Source organism: Brassica napus, chromosome C2, assembly GCF_020379485.1.
Source record: "Brassica napus cultivar Da-Ae chromosome C2, Da-Ae, whole genome shotgun sequence".
NCBI classification, from domain to species: Eukaryota; Viridiplantae; Streptophyta; class Magnoliopsida; order Brassicales; family Brassicaceae; genus Brassica; species Brassica napus.
In genome coordinates, this window is record NC_063445.1 from 27,841,549 (window position 1) to 27,867,157 (window position 25,609).

The 25,609-nt window shown below is 44.2% G+C and overlaps 1 protein-coding gene and 1 pseudogene across 1 annotated transcript; one reads left to right on the forward strand and one right to left on the reverse strand.

Annotated features, from left to right (window-relative positions):
* The first annotated feature begins 18,703 nt into the window (after nt 1-18,703).
* LOC106412289 lies at nt 18,704-20,181 on the forward strand. Its single transcript, XM_013853204.3, has 3 exons — nt 18,704-19,066; nt 19,387-19,545; nt 19,636-20,181. Exons 1-3 carry the CDS (start codon nt 18,800-18,802, stop codon nt 19,699-19,701), a joined length of 492 nt encoding a protein of 163 aa, XP_013708658.1. The 5' UTR covers nt 18,704-18,799; the 3' UTR covers nt 19,702-20,181.
* On the reverse strand, nt 19,831-21,362 carry LOC106412288 (annotated as a pseudogene).
* Nucleotides 21,363-25,609: the final 4,247 nt, after the last annotated feature.

Here is a 25,609-nt window from a genome sequence, read left to right on the forward strand (position 1 = left end):
GTCGGTATATTCCGACGAATTTCCGACGACATCCCGATTAACAGCAAAGTCGTCGGAATTCCGTCGGTATTTTCCGACGGAATTCCGACGAACCATGTGACCGTTGCCGACAAATATATATGACCGTTGTATAGCCGTTTGAGATTGGACAATACCGACGGAATTCCGACGGACTGCTTTACATCCGTCGGAATTCCATCGGAAAGTCGTCGGAGGTCCGTAAGCAATTTCCTATAAATACAACCCCTCCTCATTCAACTCATTCACACTTCATTCTCTCTTCATTCTCTTTAGTCATAACAATTCCGGGAAAATCATGTCTTCAGAAGTTTATTATCGTTCGTGGATGGATAAACCTCATTTGGATCCGAACACCAATTTGCTTACGGAAGAATACGTTCAAGGGATTGGAGAATTCATGAGGCTTGTTCAACAGCAACCGGATGCAAAAAGTGGTATGTTAAGATGTCCCTGCTCTTCTTGCAATAATAATAAGGTTATAAAAGAATTGATGTTTGGACTCATTTGTATATGAAAGGGTTTTCACGTAATTATAAAGTTTGGTACCTTCATGGGGAAACTGGTTATGAATATGGTAGTACTAGCGAACCTCAGCCTGTTAGTGAACCTCAGCCTGATATTAGGTTAGAAGAATCTAGAACGGATATAGATTATGGTGTAGGTACTGAGCAGATGGTACATGATCATTATAGAGGGGAAGAACCAAACCCCGAGTCTAGGAGATTTTTTGACATGTTGGATGCAGGAAAACAACCTTTGTATCAAAATTGTAGAGATGGTCATTCAGTCTTATCATCTGCAACTAACATAGTATAGATAAATAATTTGTAAAGATGTTTCGTGATGTTATATTCCTTTATGATATAAATACAATTTAGTGTATATAAATATTTTTAAACATATTAATCATTCTCCGTAAACATAAGATCATTAGTATATATAGTATATCAATAAAGTTTAGAAAATATCTCTCGATCTTGCATATTCCTAGATACACAATTTCAGTTTTGTGAATATAAATATCTTTTACACATATATCAATTGTAGTTACTATATGTAATTAGTATACTAATAAACTTCAGCAGATATAGGGTAGTTACTAACAAAAATATTGGAAATAAAAATAAGTCTAAAAGTTAAGGGATGTTACATTTATCTTTAGTGAGATATGAATAGGTCCAAAAGTTAATGACAATATTTTGAAGTAGATAAAAATTAAGACTTTGTTTTAATAGATTAGATTACATTGAAATTTTAAAGTACATTATTTGTCTAACAAGAATAAAATGTCAAAATGACATTTTTTTATAAAACCGAAAGAAAATATATTTTCAAACCATATGTACTGTACTATAGATGTTATTGGTTTATATATTTTGATTGATTTAAAAATCCATATAGTATTTATAAATCCAAGTAAAATATGCAAATCCGGAGGTTTTTCCTCGGATTTGAGTCTTTGTGTTTTTAACTAAAAAATCCAAACAAATCCATTCAAATCCATTATAAAATCAAATATATTAGTAAATCCGTACGATTGAATAACACTTGATTTGATCAGAATTTATGAATCATTAAACCAATAACACATGATTTTAATACAGATTTGAAAATCATAGAACCAATAACACTAGATTTAGTTCGGATTTTCAAATCCATTAAAATACAATAACCAATAACTCCTACTAAGAATGTAACTCTAGGTAATAAAAAACAAAGATGTATGTAATTATCTTGTAATTTAAGGAAATCATAATTGAGAAAAAAACAAAATACTTTTGGAAAAGGTAATTTACGTTTTACTCCCTCTGTTCCTTAAAGATCCATTTTTTAGAGAAAAAAAATTGTTTCAAAAAGATACATTTTTTACATTTTCAATACATTAATTAATGAAAAATTGTACTTTTCAAAAAATACAATTGTGTTTAATAAAATCTCATTGGTTAAAAGTTATTGGGAATAGTTAATTAAGAAAAATAATGTATTGGAAAATACAATTTTAAATGTTTTCTTAATAAGTGTGAAAAAAACTATAACATGGATCTTTTAGGAACGGAGGGAGTACATGATATTGTCGATAACTGAACCCAAATAGTAAGAGATCAAGGATTTAAGTTTTAGCATTTTATTCAAACAAAAGTATGATATATTCATGTTCTGAAACATTAATTCGTAATGAAACTAATCCATTTTTGTGAATTGAGTCGTATTTCTCTTGTACATCCAATGGTATTCGCCAGCATGCCGTAGTCTAGTATATACGTGTGTTTAAATTGACTTACCGTCAAACATAATTATCCTGGAGATTATGGTTGATTTAGAAAATATCATAATTTTTTTTTTTGTTGCTAAATTGTAAATATCATTTCAGAAATGAAAGATGAGGTTTTACAAAATGTGATTAACAAATAAAACCTCTAGACTTGATTCTACGGCAAAAAAAAGTGAAAAACATAGAATCAAAAGCAATCGATACTTTAGCCGTTCTGCGTGGGAGCGAACAGGACTAAGAGCAACGATACAATCTTGTAAAATCCAAACTAGAGGTCGCGCCGAGACAGACTTGATGGGGGAGAACCCGAAGACTAGGGAACAAGAACACACAACACTCACAAGAAGTTGATTCATCCAGCTGCAATAACCAATTGTCATCTCTTTGAAGAGAAAACACAGGCCCGCTCAAGGACTGCCCTCAGATCCGGGCTGGGACAAGGTCTGAACCAAGATCCAACAATAGACTGGACAACACTAACCCAAGTGCTTAATAGCGCTCAACTTCCTCAACCAAGCTCGTCTTCTAAGCCAACGAAGAGAAAGGAGCAGCATCACCACTCATGAGCCTTACTACCTCCTCTAGGATTGAAGTGAAGAACCTGTAACACCAAAAAACCGAAGAAACCTCCACTGCCCGTATCAATTGAAACCTGCAAATCAAAGCCCAGACTAACAAGCAATGCCAAATCTGTGCGAAGGTGGGACGATGAGCTAATTAAAGCTACAACTCAACAGCAAGCACCTAAACTTAATTCAATAGAAGACAAACACGCCATCTCCATTTTAGAATCTGAAGTCCCGGGACCTAGAGCATAAGGTGTAGCACCCAAGAACCCTTGACAGATAAGACAATATTAACAGCGACATTTGAAATCCAAAACCGACAGAGTTTTGCAGTGGTCGGGAGATGCGGACTCAATCCGGCGAAGAAAGGCTGCGAAGGTACAATGCAGTCGCTAGAGGCACCAGAACCTGAGCTCTCTCAGCACGGCGAGGATTCCTTCGACAGACGCGACGGAGCTCGCCCTCAAGACCAGATGAGATCTGTATCACCGACCGAACCCATAACGGAGAGGGAGATGGACAAGACGTGAGCTAATACGGGGGCCCTCTCACAACACCGAGAGGCGTCAGAGAGGGTAGCAGAAGACGACGGAGGCGCCTCGAGATGTAGAGTTACGGGGGAGAGAGGAGATAAGGCGCGTGGTGGGCAAAAATATCATAATTTTAACCCCCCATGTTGTTTGGCTGAAAGAAGCACTTTTGATTTCATAAAACGTATATAACCCGTGTAACGAGACAATTATCATTCCACTTTGTTTATTATATCCCAATTGGTGCTCATACCACAGGATAATATATGCACCACTTGACACCAAACACATAGAGGGCTATGTATTTTTCTCATATGATATTTGCCATATTGTTTAAAAACGTGCCATTAGAAAGTTGGACGTATGTTGTATTGAATTTACGTCAAAATTTTGAATTTAACTCGGAGCTAAGCTCAAATCGAAACTAAGTTTGCAAGAATATAAATTAGATGTTATATGATACAGTAATTATATCAAATAGAAACTGAAGATAAAATTTAATAACTTAAATTTTAATAATATATAAGAAAGAAAGAGTAAAATTTCGGGATTAAAACAAAAACTGTTCAATTTCCTTTTTGTAGTTATTTAGGAATCCATCATATAATGGAAAATCCAAAATTCATAAAGTTCAATTTAGACAAACACTTTTCAAGAAGTAAACATAGATTTTTGTATGCTATTTTTTTTTTTTGACATAAAAAACCATCATTTTTCGTATACTAATTAACCTTTTCAAACCACCATTTTATACGATAGTAAATAAAATAACAACGGCGTTGGCGACTGAAACAATTGTCACATACATATTCCAGTAAATGCGTAGTTATTATTCACCACAGACAGTCAAAATGTAAGTGACAAATTAAGATCATAGGTTAAAATTTGTTAGTAGTTGATATGCAATGGTGCAGTCACAATAAAATTTGTTTGGAACGCCCAATTCTTTTTTTTTTTTTGAGAAAGGGCCTTGGAACGCCCAAAGTTTTCGGTTAAATTTTACCGCCCTGAATGCACATGGTTATATACATAATACATCTATAGTTTTGGTTAAAGGTTAAGCACTAGCTAGATGCATCACGAGAAAAAAAATGATAATACTATTAAAATATTGTAAAAAATAATAAAACTTCTGCATGAAAATCAGGGCAGATCTGAGAAAATTTAGCTACATAACATCACATTTCGCAATGGCAAGGGTCATATTAACGCATATGGCCTCCCCTAGATATACCCTTTTCTGTCTGTTTTTGTCATCTTTAATTGCAGTTTAGAATCTTATTATTGTGAAGACTATTTGATCGAGAAACGGTAATAAATAAGATGTGGGCTTAAACAAAGACGTCTTATTAATGGTCGGAGAGAAAACGTTCGGTCGGTTACAAGGAAAAAGAGGAGAGTGCGACAGAAAGGAAACCGGCGGCTCGATGAGTTACCGGAGAAGTACAACTAACGGCGAGATGAAGTAAGAGTGAAAACCCTAATCTAGCCGTCAAATGTTGGTCAGTGGTTTCGGATTCTCCTCTCGTTGTCTCTCCTTTTCTTTATATAGACGTCCCGATGCCTCGCCCTTGACCTAATTTACGCCATCTTGGTGGGCCTCCTCTGCTGGGCCAAGAGGCCCGTAGGCGTCCGATCAGCCGCTGAGCCGAACGCACTTCAGTCGATGGTGATCAACTAAAAGTACTCAAGAGTCAAGCCGAGAGACCTGACTCTCGAGCCGTCAGATCGAGCCATCGCTCTTCCTAATTCGGGCTAGGCCTTCCTATTCCTCGGGCCTTGTGGGATGGTCAAATCCATCCTCTACAGTAAGTCCCCCCTAGTCCATCAGTGAGCGGAGTGATTTCCAGCTCGTGATGGATTCTAAGGTTTGGGGGTTTGAGGGAATAGGAGGTCTGTCGGAAGATTAGAACGATTGGTCGGTGAGTCGCACAGCGTTGTCCTCTCGAAAGCGAGCAGCAGAGGCTTTTATCTCTCCTTTTGGTCGTCGTGTCGCAAGAAGGGTTCGTCGCGAAGGTTCGCTGGATATTTGGGAGAGTTTCAAGGCCCATTAAAGCCCGTTCAGGCTTAATGACGATACCTCGAAACCCCCACCCCCTTTATCTTCTTCTAGATGAACCGAGAAGGAAAAAGAGGAGAGTGCGACAGAAAGGAAACCGGCGGCTCGATGAGCTACCGGAGAAGTACAACTAACGGCGAGATGAAGTAAGAGTGAAAACCCTAATCTAGCCGTCAAATGTTGGTCAGTGGTTTCGGATCCTCCTCTCGTTGTCTCTCCTTTTCTTTATATAGACGTCCCGATGCCTCGCCCTTGACCTAATTTACGCCATCTTGGTGGGCCTCCTCTGCTGGGCCGAGAGGCCCGTAGGCGTCCGAGCAGCCGCTGAGCCGAACGCACTTCAGTCGATGGTGATCAACTAAAAGTACTCAAGAGTCAAGCCGAGAGACCTGACTCTCGAGCCGTCAGATCGAGCCATCGCTCTTCCTAATTCGGGCTAGGCCTTCCTATTCCTCGGGCCTTGTGGGATGGTCAAATCCATCCTCTACAGTAAGTCCCCCCCCCTAGTCCATCAGTGAGTGGAGTGATTTCCAGCTCGTGATGGATTCTAAGGTTTGGGGGGTTTGAGGGAATAGGAGGTCTGTCGGAAGATTAGAACGATTGGTCGGTGAGTCGCACAGCGTTGTCCTCTCGAAAGCGAGCAGCAGAGGCTTTTATCTCTCCTTTTGGTCGTCGTGTCGCAAGAAGGGTTCGTCGCGAAGGTTCGCTGGATATTTGGGAGAGTTTCAAGGCCCATTAAGGCCCGTTCAGGCTTAATGACGATACCTCGAATCCCCCACCCCCTTTTTCTTCTTCTAGATGAACCGAGAAGGAAAAAGAGGAGAGTGTGACAGAAAGGAAACCGGCGGCTCGATGAGCTACCGGAGAAGTACAACTAACGGCGAGATGAAGTAAGAGTGAAAACCCTAATCTAGCCGTCAAATGTTGGTCAGTGGTTTCGGATCCTCCTCTCGTTGTCTCTCCTTTTCTTTATATAGACGTCCCGATGCCTCGCCCTTGACATAATTTACGCCATCTTGGTGGGCCTCCTCTGCTGGGCCGAGAGGCCCGTAGGCGTCCGAGCAGCCGCTGAGCCGAACGCACTTCAATCGATGGTGATCAACTAAAAGTACTCAAGAGTCAAGCCGAGAGACCTGACTCTCGAGCCGTCAGATCGAGCCATCGCTCTTCCTAATTCGGGCTAGGCCTTCCTATTCCTCGGGCCTTGTGGGATGGTCAAATCCATCCTCTACAGTAAGTCCCCCCTAGTCCATCAGTGAGCGGAGTGATTTCCAGCTCGTGATGGATTCTAAGGTTTGGGGGTTTGAGGGAATAAGAGGTCTGTCGGAAGATTAGAACGATTGGTCGGTGAGTCGCACAGCGTTGTCCTCTCGAAAGCGAGCAGCAGAGGCTTTTATCTCTCCTTTTGGTCGTCGTGTCGCAAGAAGGGTTCGTCGCGAAGGTTCGCTGGATATTTGGGAGAGTTTCAAGGCCCATTAAGGCCCGTTCAGGCTTAATGACGATACCTCGAATCCCCCACCCCCTTTTTCTTCTTCTAGATGAACCGAGAAGCCGAAACGCCGCGAGGGTCCGCTGGGTTTTTAGGGGGAATTTCGAGGCCCATTTAGGCCCGAATAGACCTAATGATGACGCCTCGAGTTCCTCCCTCTCTTCTCCTTATAAATACGCGGACTCCCTTTCATTTCCTTAAGTTTCCTCCGCGATCAAAGGTACTTTCTCTCTCCTTCCTTTATCTCTCTAAGTGTTATAGCCTTCGTTCGACGTGATCTTCGCCGTCTTGCTTCGCCATGTCGTCGGTTCAGAGATTATCGAGGCAACAGAAAGGAAAGTCGGTTGCGGCGACGTCAACGCCGGCAAGGAATCCCGACGGAGGTCGTATCGGGGATCTCGAGTCTACCCACCATGCGGCGATGATGGACACCGTCAATTTATCTCGTTCCCAGAGGCTTCTGGTCGCAGATGCTACGAGGCTCGCGAGGGAAGGGAATGAGAACGTCGCTGTGAGAGACGCGACGGAGTGTGCGAGAGACGGGCAGAGCGGGGCGATGCCTGTCGACTCGGTTACTTTGAGGGCTCGCCCTATGGAGGGCGATCCTCCTGAAAATGATGACCCCGAAGTTGAGTTAGTGCCGACGACCTTCTATCCCGACGGGATTTTCGAGGAGCTTCCGCGGCTTCTGCCTGACCTACTCCGCCCTGCCTTCGTGGCTGGTCAAGATTGGGAGGGCGTAGAAGAGACTAAATCGACCCCGAGGAGCGTGGAGAAGGTTCTTCGGGCCAAGGGTGCTACAGGCGTAACCTTCCTTATCCCCACGAAGGAGCAGAGACCTTGGGCTCCTCTGATCGGATATCAGACAGTATACGAGTCCTACTTCCAAGAGGACACTCGCTGTTGGTTCCCGATCCCGCGACTAATCACCGCGTACGCTAGGCGGCGAGACATCGCGATTAGCCAATTATTGAATGGCTCGCTGCGACTGGCCGTCACCTTATCGGTTTTAGCGGAGCAGATCGACATGCCGATGAGCGTCAGGTCTTTCGAGGAGATGACCTCGATAGCCGACATGAAGGATGGAACCTACTCAGTGAAGATGCGACCAAACTGTAACGTGTGCGCCGGCCATCCGAACAAGACGCTGAATTGGCAGCGTTCTTATTTCTTTCTCAAATCCGATGACTCGGCTTTCGAGGAGCCTCCTCAGGAGGATTATCGGGTTCTTTGGAACCGTTCTTGTGGTAGAGTATCTTGTCGCGAACTACGTCTGACTTTGTTGTTTTTAATGAGACTCTTCTTTCCTTTTGTTCGCAGTTGGCCATCCTACGTCTCCTGTCTATCCCGAGGATTTACTGAAGAGCGTTCAAGCCGTCGCTTTGCTTAGAATCTACCGTTGGTCCGAGATCACCGTCGAGAGGACCTACGAGCTTAAAGACCGGATTGCTCGAAGTGCGTTCTCTCGCCATTTCTGGTATTCTTTTGGCCGTATGGTTTATTTATCGCGTGCTGACCTTTCTGCCTTGTGTTTTCAGGAGGGTGGAGATCTGATCTTCCGACAGCTCTTCCTATTCGCAAGAAGAGACTAGACATTTTTCCGAGGGATATCCAGAAGTAGGTCACCGAGGCAAAGAGAATGGGAACCCTTCCTGACTTAAGCGCGATGCTAGCTGCCCAACTGGGGCTGACTAGCGGGGGCGGGCCTTCGACGGCTGTCCCTCGCGCTGGCGAGGTTTCCCCTTCCGGTGCTGCAAATACGGGGAAGGGTAGGAAGAGGAAGAGGGGTAGATCGGGAGTCGAGGGGAGTGCCGAGGAGGCGAGCGACGTTCCCCCTTCCGGCGATCTTCAGAAGAAGAAGAAGAAGAGGAAGAAGACCAAGAGGTCTGTTGAGGCTCAGTCGGAGGATCCCGAGGAGCCAACTGGAGCCGAGGAGGAAGAAGAAGAAACTCAACCTGAAGAGGAGGTTTCTGAGGTTGAAGTCTCGAGAGAGCAGGACGATGCGGGGGAAGCCGATGGATCTGAGGCTTCCCTTAATGCCGCCCTCCCGGACGGTTCCGAGGAAGATAGCGGAGAGTCGCCGCTTTTGACGAGGAGGCACAACGATGAGATCGACGATGAAGTACGATCTCCTATTCCGGCGTTTCCTCGCGAGGGAACCCCGGTTCTTACTGGGGATGGGGCCGTTCAGATCGGCACGTCTTCTCGCGGCTCCGCCATCTTAAGGAGGGTTCCCGGGGCTAACTTTCCAGACAAGGTCTCCTTTCACTACGAGGGGCCGGCCCCTCTGGCGTATGTTCCCGAGAAGTGCGGAGAACTCCTTCGCCAACTCAGGGGGAGGGCGAAACCTCTACCCGCCGTGAAGGACCTCATCTTCGGGAGTGAATATGAGGAAGCTGCGAGGGCCAAGCTGCTGGTAGACGTTTCGATCTCTTTTTTTGGCTTCGTTACTTGGCTCTTTCTTACGATTTTCATCTCCTCGTCCGTTTAGGGAGATAGCGCGATGAACGTCGTGATCGACAAATACGACACTGCCCTGAAAGGAGTTTCGAGTGAATTTGAGCTGGCCAAGAAGGAGCATGCAGAGAAAGAGGAAGCTTCTGCTCGTCAGCTCAATACATCAAGGGCTAACGTCGAGAGGCTCAACGGGATGGTTACTCGCGCTATTGCTCGAAGAGATGGGCTCAAAGCCGATTTGGTGGCATCTCGCGGCATTATTCATGAACTCGAGCAGAAGAACGCCGAGCTTGAGGGCGAGAAGGCTTCGCTCGCTGCATCTCACGAAAGAGAGATGAAGCGCCTCAGGGATTCCAGGATCTTGGAAGTGACGAAGGAGAGGGGAAGAGTTGAGGCTGAGATGTCTGCGAAGGCTAACCGTCGCTTCACCAAGATTCGCTCCCGAGAAGAACGGCGAAGTCTTTACGACAAGGCCCGGTTACTTCATAGCCAAGCCTTCGGGACCAGGAAGTGCCTTGACGCCTTGAAGAGGGCCGGGAGCGACATCTCGCAAGCCACGATCGATCTATTCGCGGAGCAGGAGAAGAAGTACGAGCAGGAGGCCGAGGAGCTCAAGGTTGGCGAGATACCCGAGGGAGATCTCGCACTTTCTCCTCTTGTACTGGATTCTCAATTTGTGGATGCTCGAATTTTGGCGAGTCTCGACCCTTACGGGTTCAACGCCGGCCTGATTGACCCCGAAACCGCAGCGAATCTTCTCGCTCCACCTTCTCATCCGATCGAAGAAAGTCGCGGTGACCCGACGCCCTTTGTTGAGGGTTCTTCGGCTGAGGGATCTCGTCGAGGTAATGAGGAGGCTGTCGCTCGTGAGTCGAGTGTCCGGGCTTCGGAGCTATCTGCCCTTAATGATCGCGAGAGTGACCGAGAGGATTAGCTTCGCTTGTGTGTTGTTTCTTTTGAGTCATATATGACTCATTGTTGTAGCTTTTCGAACCTTCGCCTTCGAGGCTTTTATTTTGTTATTTTCTTTTCATCTCGAACTCTTTTAGTGATTGAACTGAATCTCTTAACTTAGATTTGTCTATCAAAAATCGTGATTTCTCAAGATTTGAAGTGACTCTGTTCGTTCGGTGTAAATGCTGACTCGAGACGTCGAATCATCATAGTTTTAAGCTCGTTATGACTTTGTCTCGGTCGATCTCTTTGAGTCGCGACCGTTTCCCACTTTGAGTTTTAATTGTTAATTAAGAGTTTTCGACTTTGACGGTTCCAAGTCGATCCTAACGTAAATTTCAAGCGTTTGGTTGGTCAGACCTTACTTAGTCAATTATAGGATGAATTGGAGTCGAGGAGCTCAAGGTTGGTTTAGGTCGCAATGCGGTCGATTCCCGTGAATATGTGTCTGGTCAGGACGTATTCAACGTGGGATGCGAGTGCCGATACATTTGTTCGAGGAGCCGGGGCGTGCTCGTGTAGGCATCACTGAAGTGATCGTCTGCTTCGGAGATCGATTCCTCGGGGAGGGGTTTTGTTTTTTTTTTTCGGCTGGACCCTTTTTCTTTGGGCTGCCTACGTATCCCTTTGCGGGAATCAAGCCATTCGTAGTTCTTTTTTTTTGCGAGTAAAAGTAGCCTTTGGGGCGCATTTACTCTTTTTTTTTTTTTTTTTTTTGCGAGTAAAAGTGGCCTTTGGGGCGCATTTACTCGGGTTGGTGCTTGCTTTGACTAAGGATGGAAGAGGCGGAGGTGTTTGGCGTTCCAGGCTCTCGGTACTGCTTCGCCTGTTGAAGTCTCGAGGCGGTATACTCCTGGCTTGATGACTTCGACTATCTTGTATGGTCCTTCCCAGTTGGCTCCGAGCTTGCCGGCTTTCCACTCCTTAGTGTTTTCGAAGACCTTTCTTAAGACAAGGTTGCCATTTCGAGAGGACGCGACTTGACCTTTTTGTTGTAATAGCTCTCGATTTGATGTTGGTAATTCTGGATACGGAGTAACGCTTGGTCGCGCTTTTCCTCGATGTCGTCGAGTGCGTCGAGGAGCATGTCGCGGTTGAGTTCGGCGTTCTGTGGCATTCGCAATCGGCGCAGACTTGTCACGTTCACTTCTGCGGGAGCCATTGCCTCGACGCCGTATGCCATTGAGAAGGGTGTAGTCTTCGTCGCCCCGCGAGGAGTGGTTCTGTGGGACCACAGGACACCATCTAGTTCGTCTGCCCAGCAACCTTTCTTTAAGTCGAGTCGTTTCTTCAGACCGTCTATGATGGTCTTGTTCGTCGATTCGGCTTGACCATTACTTTGCGGGTTTCTCGGTGTCGACATGTTGAGTCGAATGCGCCATCTGTCGCAGAAGCCCTTGAAATGATGCGAGATGAATTGCGAACCGTTGTCCGTGATTATCTCGTATGGGAGCCCGTATCGGCAGATTATGTTCTTCCATACGAAGTGTTGTACCTCCTTGTCGGTTATGCTGGCGTAGGCTTCGGCTTCAACCCACTTGGTGAAGTAATCGGTGAGGACCAGGATGAACTTCTTTTGTCGAGATGCCGGCATCGGACCAATGATGTCCATTCCCCATCGCATAAATGGGTATGGAGCAGTCAAGGTGTGGAGAAACTCCGTTGGGCTGTGTATGGTTTTGGCATGACGCTGGCATTTATCGCATTTGCGCGCGTATGTCTCGCAGTCGACGTTCATGGTTGGCCAGTAGAATCCGAGGTTTTTAACTTTTAGTGTGAGAGCTCGCCCGCCCGAGTGGTTGCCTGCTGCTCCTTCGTGTGTTTCGGCCATGACGAGTCTCGTTTCTTCGCCGGCGATACATTTGAGTAGTACCTTTGTTGCAGTCCATCGGTGTAGTTCCCCGTTCATGACAATGTAGTGTGCGCTGCGTCGTTTCAGTCGCCGGGCGTCCCATTTCTCGACGGGCAGTAAACCTTCCGCGAGGTAATCGATGAGTTCCTTGCGCCAATCTGTTGGGTGATCATCTGGCGAGCGAGATTCCACTTCGTCAATGTCCATCGCGTCGTTGATTGCTGCTATAATCGCGGCCTGTTCTGCCTTCGTGTCGATGCTTGGTTTCTCGATTTTGTGGATCGGGATTGTCCTTTTGACTTGGTCGTGTAGCTTGCTTCCCAGAGCGGCGAGGGCGTCGGCACAAACATTTTCTCCGCGAGGAACCTTCGTGAGTTCGAAGAACTCGAAGTCTCGCGTAAGGTCCTGGACGAGTTTGAGGTAGGCGTCCATCCTTTCGTTGCGGACGTCGTAATCACCGAGGTATTGGCTTACGACGAGTTGAGAGTCGCAGTAAGCGCTGATTCTTTTGGCTTTCACCGCCTTGGCGAGACGGAGCCCCGCGATGAGGGATTCGTACTCAGCTTCGTTGTTTGATGCCGCGAAACCAAAACTGAATGACTGCCGAATGAGTTCCCCTGTTGGTGATTGCAATTGCACTCCTGCTCCTGATCCTTTACTCGTGGATGAACCGTCGACGTGGAGGATCCAGTTTACACTTGGTAGGATGAGGTCTTGCTCCAGCTCTGGCGTCAACTCGATCAAGAAATCGGCAAGGACTTGTGACTTTGCTGCTGTGCGATTCTTGTATACGATGTCATGTTCGCTCAGTTCCATCGCCCATTTGGTCAACCGTCCCGATTGGTTAGTATTTTGCATAACCGTCCTGAGTGATTGGTTGGATAGTACTTTGATCGTGTGCGACTGGAAGTAGGGTCGCAGTTTTCTTGCCGAGATGACGACGGCTAGGGCCATCTTTTCGAGTGTTGGATATCTCGTCTCAGGCTCCGTCATTCTTTTACTTGTGTAAAAGATTGGTTTCTGTTCTCCCCTATCTTCTCGAATCAATACGCTGCTGACGGCGGAAGATGTGACGGCGATGTAGAGAGATAGTGTGTCGCCGGCTTCTGGCTTCGATAGCACGGGTGGGGTCGTGAGATAATGCTTGAGTTGATTGAACGCCTCTTCGCATTTTTCATCCCAGACGAACCTCTTGTTTCCTCTTAGTAGCTCGTAGAAGGGAAGACACTTGTCGGTCGATCGCGAGATGAACCTGTTGAGAGCTGCTATGCGCCCCGTTAGTCGCTGCACTTCGCGGCTGTTTTTCGGGCTTGGAAGGTCGAGAATCGCCGAGATCTGCTTGGGGTTGGGTTGTAGCCGATGTAGCCGAGGAATTCCCCGGAGGTGACACCGAAGGTACATTTGGCCGGGTTGAGCTTCATCCCATAGTCGTTCAAGATCTTGAAGCAGTCGTGCAAGTTATTTAGGTGGTCGTCGGCCTTGAGCGATTTGACTAACATATCGTCGATGTACACTTCCATGGTGTTGCCAAGCTGATCAGCAAACATTCGGTTAACGAGTCGCTGATAAGTCGCGCCGGCGTTTTTAAGCCCGAAGGGCATCACCTTGTAGCAATAAGTCTCTTTGTCGGTGATGAATGCCGTCTTCTCGCGATCATCGGGATGCATCAGGATCTGGTTGTATCCCGAGAAAGCGTCCATGAAGGTTAGGAGTTCGTTACCAGCGGTTGATTCGACGAGACGATCGATGTGAGGGAGTGGGTAACTATCCTTTGGGCATGCCTTGTTGAGGTCCGTGAAGTCGACGCATATGCGCCATTTGCCGTTCTTCTTTTTGACGACGACCGGGTTGGCTAACCATTCAGGGTATCGAACTTCGGTAATAAAACCCGCGTCGAGGAGCCTGTCGACTTCGTCGTTCACTGCTTTAGATCTTTCTGGACCGAGTTTCCGTCGTTTCTGTCGGATGGGTTTGAACGTCGGGTCGACGTGCAGTTCATGGGAGGTAACTGCGGGGTCGATCCCCTTCATGTTGGAGGTCTTCCAGGCGAACGTTGAAGCGTTGTCTTTGATGAAAGAGATGATCCTTGAACATATGTCGTCGGATAGATTGACGCCCACTCGGATGATTTTCGTTGGGTCGGATTCATCAATTGCGACTTCGCGAACTTCCTCCTTCTGGGGGTATATCTTGTGGAGTGGTTTGCTGACGGAGTTGACGAGGGAAGCCTGTTGCTGCATCTTTACAGTTGCAATCAGCAGTTCTCTCGCGGCTTGTTGATCTCCCCGAATCGTCTGTGTTTTTCCATCTTTGCCGGGAAACTTGACGCATTGATGGTACGTCGAGGGAACGGCTTTCATGGAATGCAACCATGGTGTTCCGAGGATGGCATTATATGGTGCTTTGGCTCGGATGACGGAGAACTTGACGGTACGGGTTATACCACCTGCGTATACTGGAAGACGAATTGTTCCAATCATTTGCTCCGAGGCTCCGTTGAAGCCAGTGAGAGTGCGAGAAGAAGGCTTCATATCTCTTAAATCGACTCCCATTTTGTCGAGTGTGTCGCGGAAGATGAGATCGACTGAGCTGCCGGTATCGATAAGGACTTTCGCGACTAGGCATTCTCCGATGTCGAGGTCGACGAGGAGGGGATCGTTGTGCGGCATGTGGATACCCTTGGTATCTAGTGCCGAAAAAGTGATCTGGTGATCATTTTCGACTGGAGGTGGCCACTTCTTGGAGGTGGTGGCTTGTCGTTTGTAGTCTTTGACAGCTCGAACTGAGTCGCCGCAAGGAGGTGATCCTCCCATTATGACGCTAATGTGCGGGGTGCGGGTAGCTCTCATTGATTCGAGTTGCTTCCTTAAATCATCGGTTGTGTTCTCGAACTGGGGAGTTTCTGCGGGCTTTTTCTTTTTTGATTCGAGACGTCGTCGCAGATTGGACCCTTTCGAACGGTTGAGTTGGGTTCGCAGGTCACCGGCCTTTGAATTGAGCTGGTCGCGAAGGTCGCCGTTTTGACCTATTCTCCTGGCGCTAGATTTTGAGATGGTCGCGCGGAGGTCGGCGCTTCCTACGTGCTCGTTCGTAGCGCTCTTTCGCTTCAATAGGGTGCGCAGGTCTTTGTCTGTTGTCGGGGAAGTGAGAGACTGCTCGACTTTGCTGTTCAGTTTGTCGCGTAAATCTGGTTGCATTGTCGAGGAGTCGTCGTCAGAGGAGTCGCAAGGGCGAGAGAGTATGACTTCCACTCGTCGCCGGCGACGCGGATATTCGTCTTCTGACGAATCGTTGGCGGGGCCAACGTTGTTGACAAGAGTGCGCTCAGGGCTCGCTCTTTCCTCGCTCGGGGCCGTGTTCTGTTGAGACTTCTGTGCCTTCTTCTCCTTGTTCTTACTCCAACTTTTGGTGTTTTTCGGTGTCGTTGGAGAAGTGGGCATTTGAATCGTCCCGTTAGTGATCCCGTCGAAGAATTGCCCGATGAGGACTTTGCATTCTTTTGTATCGTGGGAATCCCTTTTGTGGTAGAGGCACCATTTCTTTGGATCCTCGGAGTTTGAACTCGTTGGCTCGGACGACTTTGATTGCTTCGAGGCGGAGTCTCGATCCCAGTGATTCCAGCCTTTCTCTCGCGTGATGGCTGCTGATTTTGGAGACTCCTCATCATCGACCGAACTAACGTAGCCTCGCTTCTGAGTGGTATTTCCACCGGAGGAGTGCTGGCGAGGCTCGGAGCGGGTATCGTTCGTTCGGGAGGATCGCTGCCTCGCCGCTGCTTCTTTTGCGAACTTTGCTCTGGTGTCTTCTTCCATGCGGATAAAGTTTTGCGAGCGAGCGATGGCGTCGGAGACAGATTTGGTCGGGTATCGGTAAAGATCCTGGCGGAATGTGGAATCGACGTGCAAGGTGTTCATCAAAGATTCGACGGCGATATGGTCGGGGATATCGATCTTCGAGACAATAGCTTTGAATTTCTCCATGAAGTCGCGGAGACTTTGGTCGCTGGCGTGAGTGAGGTTCCACAAATCTGACACTGTTGCTTCCTGGTTGGTGAACATGATATAGTTCTTAAGGAAGGCCGTTGAGAGGTCGTGGAAACAGTCGACGGAGTTCTCTCTGAGGCCGGTGAACCAAGTAAGGGCCGGGCCTTCTAGGGGTTCGACGAAGAGTTGGCAAAAGCCGGCGTCTTTGTCTTCGTCGGTCAGGTTTGCGCGTCGCATCGCTATGTTGAAAGATGTGACGTGAGTGGAAGGGTCGGAGAGACCTTTGAAGGTTGGAAGACGGAGTTTCTCCATCTTCTGTAGCCGCACGCCGGTAACCTTTTGCGTGAAGGGTGTACGAAGAGATTCCGCGAGTACATGCTCGATCTGGGGCGCGGACGTCGTCACCTGGTGGATCTTAGAATTGATATCGAGGACCGACTGTTTTAACGCGGCTAGTTCGCTTGTGGTGTGCGCATCGGTGTCGTTACCGGCACTTTGGTTATCGTTATCCCGCGTAGGTGCCAAGTCGGTGGTTCGTTCTGTGGCGAACAGGTGTCGACGATACTGCGCCGTTGAAGCTTCGTCGTTTGCAGCGAGGGGAGCAAGGATCTTTGCTATCGCCGTGATTTGGTCAACTGCCGCCTTCTGTGCCGCTTCTTGTAGGGCGAGGCGCGCCAGGATAGTTTCCATAGCTGCAGGATGGGGAAGTGGAGTTACTGGTGTAGGCGTAGGTGTCACCTCGAGAGCTTCGCGCTCCTCGCCTGAACTGTCATTGCTAACGACCATAGTTCCGACGTTACTTTGCTAGTGGCCCCACGGTGGGCGCCAACTGTTTGATCGAGAAACGGTAATAAATAAGATGTGGGCTTAAACAAAGCCGTCTTATTAATGGTCGGAGAGAAAACGTTCGGTCGGTTACAAGGAAAAAGAGGAGAGTGCGACAGAAAGGAAACCGGCGGCTCGATGAGCTACCGGAGAAGTACAACTAACGGCGAGATGAAGTAAGAGTGAAAACCCTAATCTAGCCGTCAAATGTTGGTCAGTGGTTTCGAATCCTCCTCTCGTTGTCTCTCCTTTTCTTTATTTAGACGTCCCGATGCCTCGCCCTTGACCTAATTTACGCCATCTTGGTGGGCCTCCTCTGCTGGGCCGAGAGGCCCGTAGGCGTCCGAGCAGCCGCTGAGCCGAACGCACTTCAGTCGATGGTGATCAACTAAAAGTACTCAAGAGTCAAGCCGAGAGACCTGACTCTCGAGCCGTCAGATCGAGCCATCGCTCTTCCTAATTCGGGCTAGGCCTTCCTATTCCTCGGGCCTTGTGGGATGGTCAAATTGAAAACTTTAAGTAAAAGAATTGGAATGAACTCCTCATGGTTTTTAGAAGCATATCATAACGCACTGGTCCAAAGGATTACATTTTTTGGCTTATTTGCTTAACCATAAAGATGCAGTTCTTATAATAATCATACAGTTTTGGAACATAGTTGTTGGTAATCCGAATTTTTATATTTTTCTCTTAATAATGGATGACTGTGAGATTCTTGTCAGCAATTAAAATAAACATTTATAGCCTCGTTATTTGTATAGTAACTATATCTTAAGCTATAGTAAATCAAACAAATTGCAAAATTATTCATTAGGCAATGATTAGTAGGGATGGACATTTTGGTTTAATTATGGATCAAGTTCGGTTTATTTGAGTCTAAATTTTTTTTTAATCAAAGTCAACCCAAATTAGTTCGGTTTGGTTTAGTTTTAGTTCGGTTTAATTTGGTTTTGTTTGTATTTAATTTGTTCAGTTCAATCGAGTTGATGTTTTAGTTTTGTTCTAGTTCAGTTACCAAAATATAATTGATAAAACACAAACAAATTATCATTTGACATGAAAACATTATTTTCTTCGTATTTAAATGCAAAGAAAAACATCTTAATAAAAACCTAGAAGAAGTAGTCCAATAGTTTTATGTTATTATCTTCAAACCTACTATATTTATAAATATAGGTAATTTTTTGGTTTTGATGTTAATGTATGAAATTTATATTTATTTATTTTATTTTAGTTGGGTTTGTTTTATTCATTTAGAAGTAAAATGTATAAATATATTAAAATTTTATATAATTAGCATACTCATATTATCTAATTAAATATACTTCATTTTTTTCGATTCGGTTTTAAACCGAACCAAACCATTTGAGTAGATAAAATTTTGAGCCAAATGGTTTAAATATATATATTTTGGTTTGGTTTGGATCGGATGAGTCAGTTTGGTTTGGTTCGATTCAAGTATTTATTTGTCAATCCCTTTCCCTGGTGATTAGTGATTAGTGATCTGGTTTGGGGAAAGATTATCTAACTAAGGCCCAATATAATGCAATATGATTTGTTTCTATAAGCCATTAAACCCATGTTAGTGGTCACCACTTAAGTTTCATTAATAAATTAGTCAGCATTTTAGATCGTTGACCGTGGAGTGGTTAGACTATCATGAAAAGCCGAACGAGATGCTGACGCGTGTCATTCTGATTAAGAAAGAGATTTGTCTGTTGCCTGATTTGTGCTTCCCCCTAATAAACAGCAAAACCCCGTTTCAAGTTGAAGAAGCCAACTTCTGAAACAATGCAAATGGGAGATGATAATCCCAGGATCATGTTCGGTGTGATCATCACCGTTTATGTTGATCGTCAAACGACGACCGTCCGATCGTTTCGAGCGAGACCGAGAAATGATGGGATGTGGAAGCGTGGGATCGGAAGGACGAAGGGATATGATCGGAGAGCGAATCTTTTAGCTTATATTCGTCAGCTGAGGTCTGAAAGTCAAGCCGGAGATTCGAAACACGACGGCGTAGAGTGCGAAAACGTACCCGACCGGCCGAACGCGAAGGTAACATTTTACTGATTTTCATTTCTTTGTTACTCAATTGACACAATGGGCCTTTACTATAAGGAGGAGATATGGGCCATGGGTTATGAAAGTAAGCTTCTGTTTACTGACTTGTGTTTATACTTTACGCAAAGATTAAAGAGGAAGTAAGCGGTTGCATCTGGAATGTATAATCTGATTTATGTACCATTTAATCCTCTTGGTTCTTACAGCTAAAACCTTATTTCTTACTACTTTTTTCAGTAAATAAGTAAACTGTAGTTTTAAGCTAAATTCGGATGTTAAGTAATTTTACCTTGTTGTGATTATTAAAATGGCAGAAGAAGAAACAAAGGTGGATAAGAAAAATGATGAGTAAGTTCCGGTTACCGTTTCTCCGGCCATTTAGACGGAAAAACAGGACGTGGAGATACCGCCAGTTTGTTCCAGATGAAGAAGAGGGAGAAGCAAAGAGCAGAGCTTACAGTTCAGATCTTTGGGTACTACTTCTGTCTTTCGAATTATATTTTAGTATATGCAACTCGTTTTATTTGAAATTATTCTTAATTAATCTTGTTTTCTGAATGAAGAAAAAGCTTAAACATGTGGTCGGAGGGTTATCACGCGGCTGCATACGAAGTAGAAGAGACTCATGAAGACAATTTCAAGAAACAGACTGTTGTCCGAAGTTAGCAGTGGGGAATGATTACATTTCATCTATTTTTCTTTCCACATAGCCTTTTTATTGTTCTTCCAGAACTTGAGGAAGATGAAAATCAAGTCAATACATAAAAACATGAAATCAAAAGAAACTGGAAAAAGGCATAAGAGCCTTGTTAAGAGTACAACAATGCAGAAACAAGAATACAATTACAGAAAATACATATTTACTTCAAACTAAATTTTAAAAAGAGACGACTGCAAGTTTATTCAATTCCCTGTGTGGCTAATCATGTTAGCCTTTTTATACTGCTCCTGCAATTTTGAAGTCATGCTAGAGAGAATTTGGTTTGGTTAAGTTAAAAGTTACCGACCTCTATTGCCACCTCTCTGGTTCCTATGGACGAGAAAACCTGAACGGCTTGGAGGAGCAGGGGACCGTGAAGATGATGCAAAGTCGCTCGACTCCATATCAATAAACCTAATATGACGGTTTTGTCCTTGCCATGAATCAAGATCCAATCCGCCGTTGTTGCTCAAAGAATCATCTGAGCTGTAATCTTCTTCATCTTCTCCATCATAAACAACCTCCCCTACGCGGCTCGATGACATAATCTCCCAACACAACAGCACCTGGGGTCAACGACATTATCGTGCTGATCACGTCTCTCCTGTCTCTTTCTCTCTCAAGCCTCTTCCATTTGGTCTCGAGAGCTGGATCAATAGCTCTAGGGCAAGCATGTGGGTGTTTTTCCGACATGTGTTTCTTGAGCTTCTTGAAGTTTCCCTTGAAGAAACAGTTTTCCTGCATACAAGTCCTTCTCTTGAAGTTGAAATGCGCCCGTGCTTCTTCCACAACGGTCCAGCCTTTCACTTGACCTCTGCATAGCGGACACAAAAGAGCTAGTTGTTCACTGCCGTGTGATTTCCTGTATTGGTCAAGGCAGTTGGCGAAACGGGTGCTTGTTGGGCACATGTAAGGACGGCATCCTTTGTGGTAGGAGGAACAGAGTTGTGTGGAGACTCCAAACATACTGGGCATTTTGTGCCAGACCATTGTTTCTTGCAACAAGACGGTGGTGATGGGTATGGTGGAGTAATGTGAGCCCTAGGATTCACTTTCTTGATTTTCCCCATTCAAAACCTATTCAAACACAAGAGACCATTGTACACAACTCTACTTAAGTTGTGAAAGCTAATGAAACAGTAACATCCATGTGAAATGGTAACCAACAAGCAAAATCAACGAACCACCACTAGTAACGCTCTAAGCGACGAGTTGACCATGGAATTGAAAAAATGTTCAATGCTCACTAACAGCTATAGACCACGGATCTGGATCCGAAAATCCTACTCAGGAAGTCATGCATAAGCAGATAAGCTACAAGATGTCTACACTACACAACTTGTATGCAATCGAGTGAGTGTTAATCCGAAAATGGTAATCACAAATCAAAGCCACAACTAGATCCAAAGATATTGAGCAATTCGAATCAACAATTCACGCAAGAACAAGCAAATCATCAATGCTAAACGCAGATTTTCGATCCACGTGTTAAGATCGAGACGAATAATACAGTTCAATATTCGACAAGGAACAAACAATGATTCGAGATCTTTCGCTAAAACGGAATCCTAAGCGAGAATCTAAGATAGATCGTAGACCTGGCTTTACCGAATCTTATCTGAAGCGAAAATGGCTAGGTTTATTGGATGGGGAGAAGGCGCGAGGTAAACGTAACGGGGGAGATCACGGTGGTTTCCGGAGGATGAGAGAGCTCAGTAGCTTCAAGGATGTTCGAAAAGGGAAATGCGATTGCTTCTACTCATTGGCGTACGCAAACAAAGCCAGAGAGTCTCTTTTTGTTTTTAAACTTGCGGTTATATTCCTGAACGCCGTCGTTTTTAATGCAACTGTTTTGATATGTGGGCCTTACGCCATTTCTGTTCCTTTTTGGAGGCCAACATTTGAACCCACATAACCTCAACAATTAAATATTTGTTATGAAATAACTTATAATTTATAGTATCGAGAAATTTAAATAAGAATAGAATTTAATATCCGTAGAAAACAAATAACACTAATATAAGTGAGAGAGTTTATTATAAGTAAGAAGAAGAAGATGTAATGGTGTACAAAAGAGTGAGATGAGTGATGGTATTTATAGTGAGCAACAATACATAAAATATCAAAGATGGTGCTTGATTTGGTAAATGAGTGGGTGATCATAGTGCTTGATGAGTAGATGATCATAGTGCTTGAGTTGGTAAAGGAGTGGAGGATCATTTCAAAGTTTATCTTATAACACTCCCCTTGATCATCCATCTTGTATTAAATTAAGTTTCGTAACACTCCCCTTGGGGACCAGTGTCACTCTCCGCTCTCGATTAACGTCTTTGTTGCCTCGTTAAAAACCTTTCTAGGAAAACCCAATGGAAAAAACCATAGTTAGGTAAAAAGAGTACAACTACGTAAGCTCCCCCTCGATTGAGCAGTCATAGATCCTTCTGATGACGCATTCCAATGTTATGGACATGTTTTCTGAATACCGAAGTAGGAAGTGCTTTTGTGAAGAGGTCGGCTGCATTGTCGCATGATCGGACATATCTTACTTCAATCTCTTTCTTCTTCTCGAGCTCTTGAGTGTATGAGAAGAACTTTGGATGTATATGTTTTGTTCTATCACTTTTGATATATCCTTCCTTCGTTTGAGCAACACATGCTGCATTGTCTTCATATAGAATAGTTGGCCCCGTACTTTTGTCAATCCCACTACTTGAACAAATGTGTTGGCTTATTGATCTTAGCCATACACATTCTTTACTTGCTTCATGGAGTGCGATGATCTCAGCATGATTTGAAGAGGTAGCCACAAGCGTTTGTTTCTGAGAACGCTAAGATATAGCAGTGCCTCCGATCGTAAAAACATATCTTGTTTGCGATCGGGCTTTGTGTGGATCTGAAAGATATCCTGCATCTGCAAAACCAACCATTTGACCATTTAAATCTTTAGGGTAAAATAAGCCTAAATCAATAGTCCCTTGTAGGTAACGAAAGACATGTTTAATTCCATTCCAATGTCTTCGTGTTGGAGATGAGCTAAATCTTGCTAGAAGATTAACAGCGAATGATATATCAGGTCGTGTATAATTTGCAAGGTACATCAAAGCTCCAATTGCACTTAGATATGGTACTTCCGGACCAAGTATCTCTTCTTTTTCCTCAGGTGGTCGAAATGGATCAGTTTCAATGTTAAGTGATCTAACGACCATCGGGGTGATAAGAGGAGTTGATTTATCCATGTTAAATCGTTTCAACACTCTTTTAGTGTATGTGGATTGATGCACAAATATATCATTTTGTGAATGTTCTATTTGTAGGCCAAGACAATACTGTGTCTGTCCAAGATCTTTCATCTCAAATTCTCCTTTGAGATAGTCTGATGCGTTTTGTATTTCTTTTTGAGTTCCAATAATATTTAGATCATCAACATATACCGCGATTATCACAAATCCGGATGTTGTTTTCTTGATGAAAACACATGGGCATATAGGATCATTCACATATCCTTCTTTTGTTAAATGTTCACTGAGACGATTGTACCACATACGTCCAGATTGTTTTAACCCATATAATGATCTTTGCAATTTTATTGCACATAACTCTTTAGGTTTGGAACTTAATGCTTCTGGAATTTTAAATCCATCAGGGATTTTCATGTAGATATTAGTATCTAATGATCCGTATAGATAAGCTGTAACAACATCCATGAGACGCATCTCAAGATTTTTATCAGCGGCTAGACTCATCAGGAATCTAAATGTGATCGCATCCATTACAGGAGAATATGTTTCCTCATAATCAATACCAGGTCTTTGAGAAAATCCTTGGGCTACAAGGCGAGCTTTATACCTTGTAATCTCATTTTTCTCATTTCGTTTTCGAACGAAAATCCATCTGTACCCAACTGGTCTCACATCTTCAGGTGTGAGTACAATAGATCCAAACACTTTTCGTTTGTTAAGCGAATCAAGTTCGATTTGTATTGCTTCTTTCCATTTATTCCAATCATGTCTCTTTTGACATTCATATATGGATTTCGGTTCTGGATCATCGGTATCTTCATTTACCTCACTTGACACGATATATGAGAAAGCATCATCAAGGTCATTTTGTTCATTTATATTCCATATCTTTTTATTATGGATGTAATTAATAGAAATCTCATGATTATCTTTCGATTCATGATGCTCTGATTCATCAGAGTCCTTATCATTTATTTCTTCCAAAATATTTTCTGCTATTTTGGGTGCATCATATATTTCAGCTTTCTTCTGTTTCCTAGGATTCTTATCCTTAGAACCAGCAGGTCTACCACGCTTCAGGCGTATTTTTGGCTCTCGTGTGTCATCCTCCTTTTCTTGTTCATTTGACATTTTGATACGAGCAGGAGCATTTGCAGCTGGTATATGAGATTTAGTTACCGTCTTGGTATCTGCAAATGCATCAGGTAGCTGGTTAGCTATACTCTGTAAATGCATAATTCGTCGAACTTTTAGTTCTGACTCTTTAGTAGGAGGATCAAGATATAACAATGATGGTACACTCCATTTTATATCACTTCCAACATTTTTGTTTTCTCCCCCTAGAACTGGGAATACATTTTCGTCAAAATGACAATCAGCAAAACGTGCTGTAAAGACGTCAACAGTCTGTGGTTCTAGGTATCTTATAATTGATGGAGAGTCACAACCAACATATATTCCCAATCTTCTTTGTGGTCCCATCTTTGTACGTTGTGGTGGTGCTACAGGCACATATACCGCACAACCAAAGATTCTAAAGTGGGAAATATTGGGTTCTCGACCAAACGCTAACTGTAGTGGGGAATACTTATGGTATGCACTCGGTCTGATCCGAATGAGTGCTTCTGCATGCAAAATGGCATGTCCCCATACAGAGGTTGGAAGTTTTGATCTCATGATCAATGGTCTTGCAATCAATTGCAGACGCTTAATTAAAGATTCAGCCAAACCATTTTGCGTATGAACATGAGCAACCGAATGTTCAACTTCAATTCCCATTACCATACAATAGTCATTGAATGCTTGGGATGTGAATTCACCAGTGTTGTCTAGTCTAACTCTTTTAATAGTATAATCAGGAAACTGTGCTCGTAGTTTGATTATCTGAGTTAGAAATCTCGCAAATGCCACATTTCGAGATGATAATAGACAAACGTGTGACCATCTACTGGATGCGTCAATTAATACCATAAAATAGTGGAATGGTCCACATGGTGGATGTATCGGTCCACATATATCACCTTGAATTCTTTCAAGGAACTTTGGTGATTCTTTATCAATTTTGGTTGGCGATGGCCTTACGATCAATTTTCCTAGAGAACATGCAACACATGTCATTTTATTCCCTTGAGAAATCTCCTGGATTTTCAGTGAATGACCATGTGAGCTCTCTATGATTCTACGCATCATTGTAGTGCCTGGATGGCCAAGGCGATCATGCCATAATGTGAACTCTTCTGGGTTCCATTTTACTACAAGATTTGATTCGATCTCATCGATATAAGTATGATGTAGTCCCGAAGGAAGTTCTGGAAACTTTTCCAATATGTGTTTTCTGCCACATTTTTCAGAAATTACATACATGTATTTCTTTCCATCCTCAGTTGCAGACCGAGTATCATATCCGTGAAGATATATGTCTTTAAAACTCAACAAATTCCTTTTAAAACTCGGAGAATATAAAGCATTATTTATGGAAAATTTTGTTCCATTCGGCAAAGTAAAGTTTGCTTTACCAGTTCCTTCAATCACGTCTGCAGGACCTGATATTGTATTGACGACAATTTTTGTCGGTTTTATATCAGAGAAATATCTCTT

Coding starts and splice junctions, on each gene's coding strand:
- LOC106412289 (XM_013853204.3), top strand. CDS start 18,800: ATGCAAATGGGAGATGATAATCCCAGGATCATGTTCGGTGTGATCATC. Junction 19,067..19,386: donor CCGACCGGCCGAACGCGAAG/GTAACATTTTAC, acceptor TTAAAATGGCAG/AAGAAGAAACAAAGGTGGAT. Junction 19,546..19,635: donor CTTACAGTTCAGATCTTTGG/GTACTACTTCTG, acceptor TTCTGAATGAAG/AAAAAGCTTAAACATGTGGT.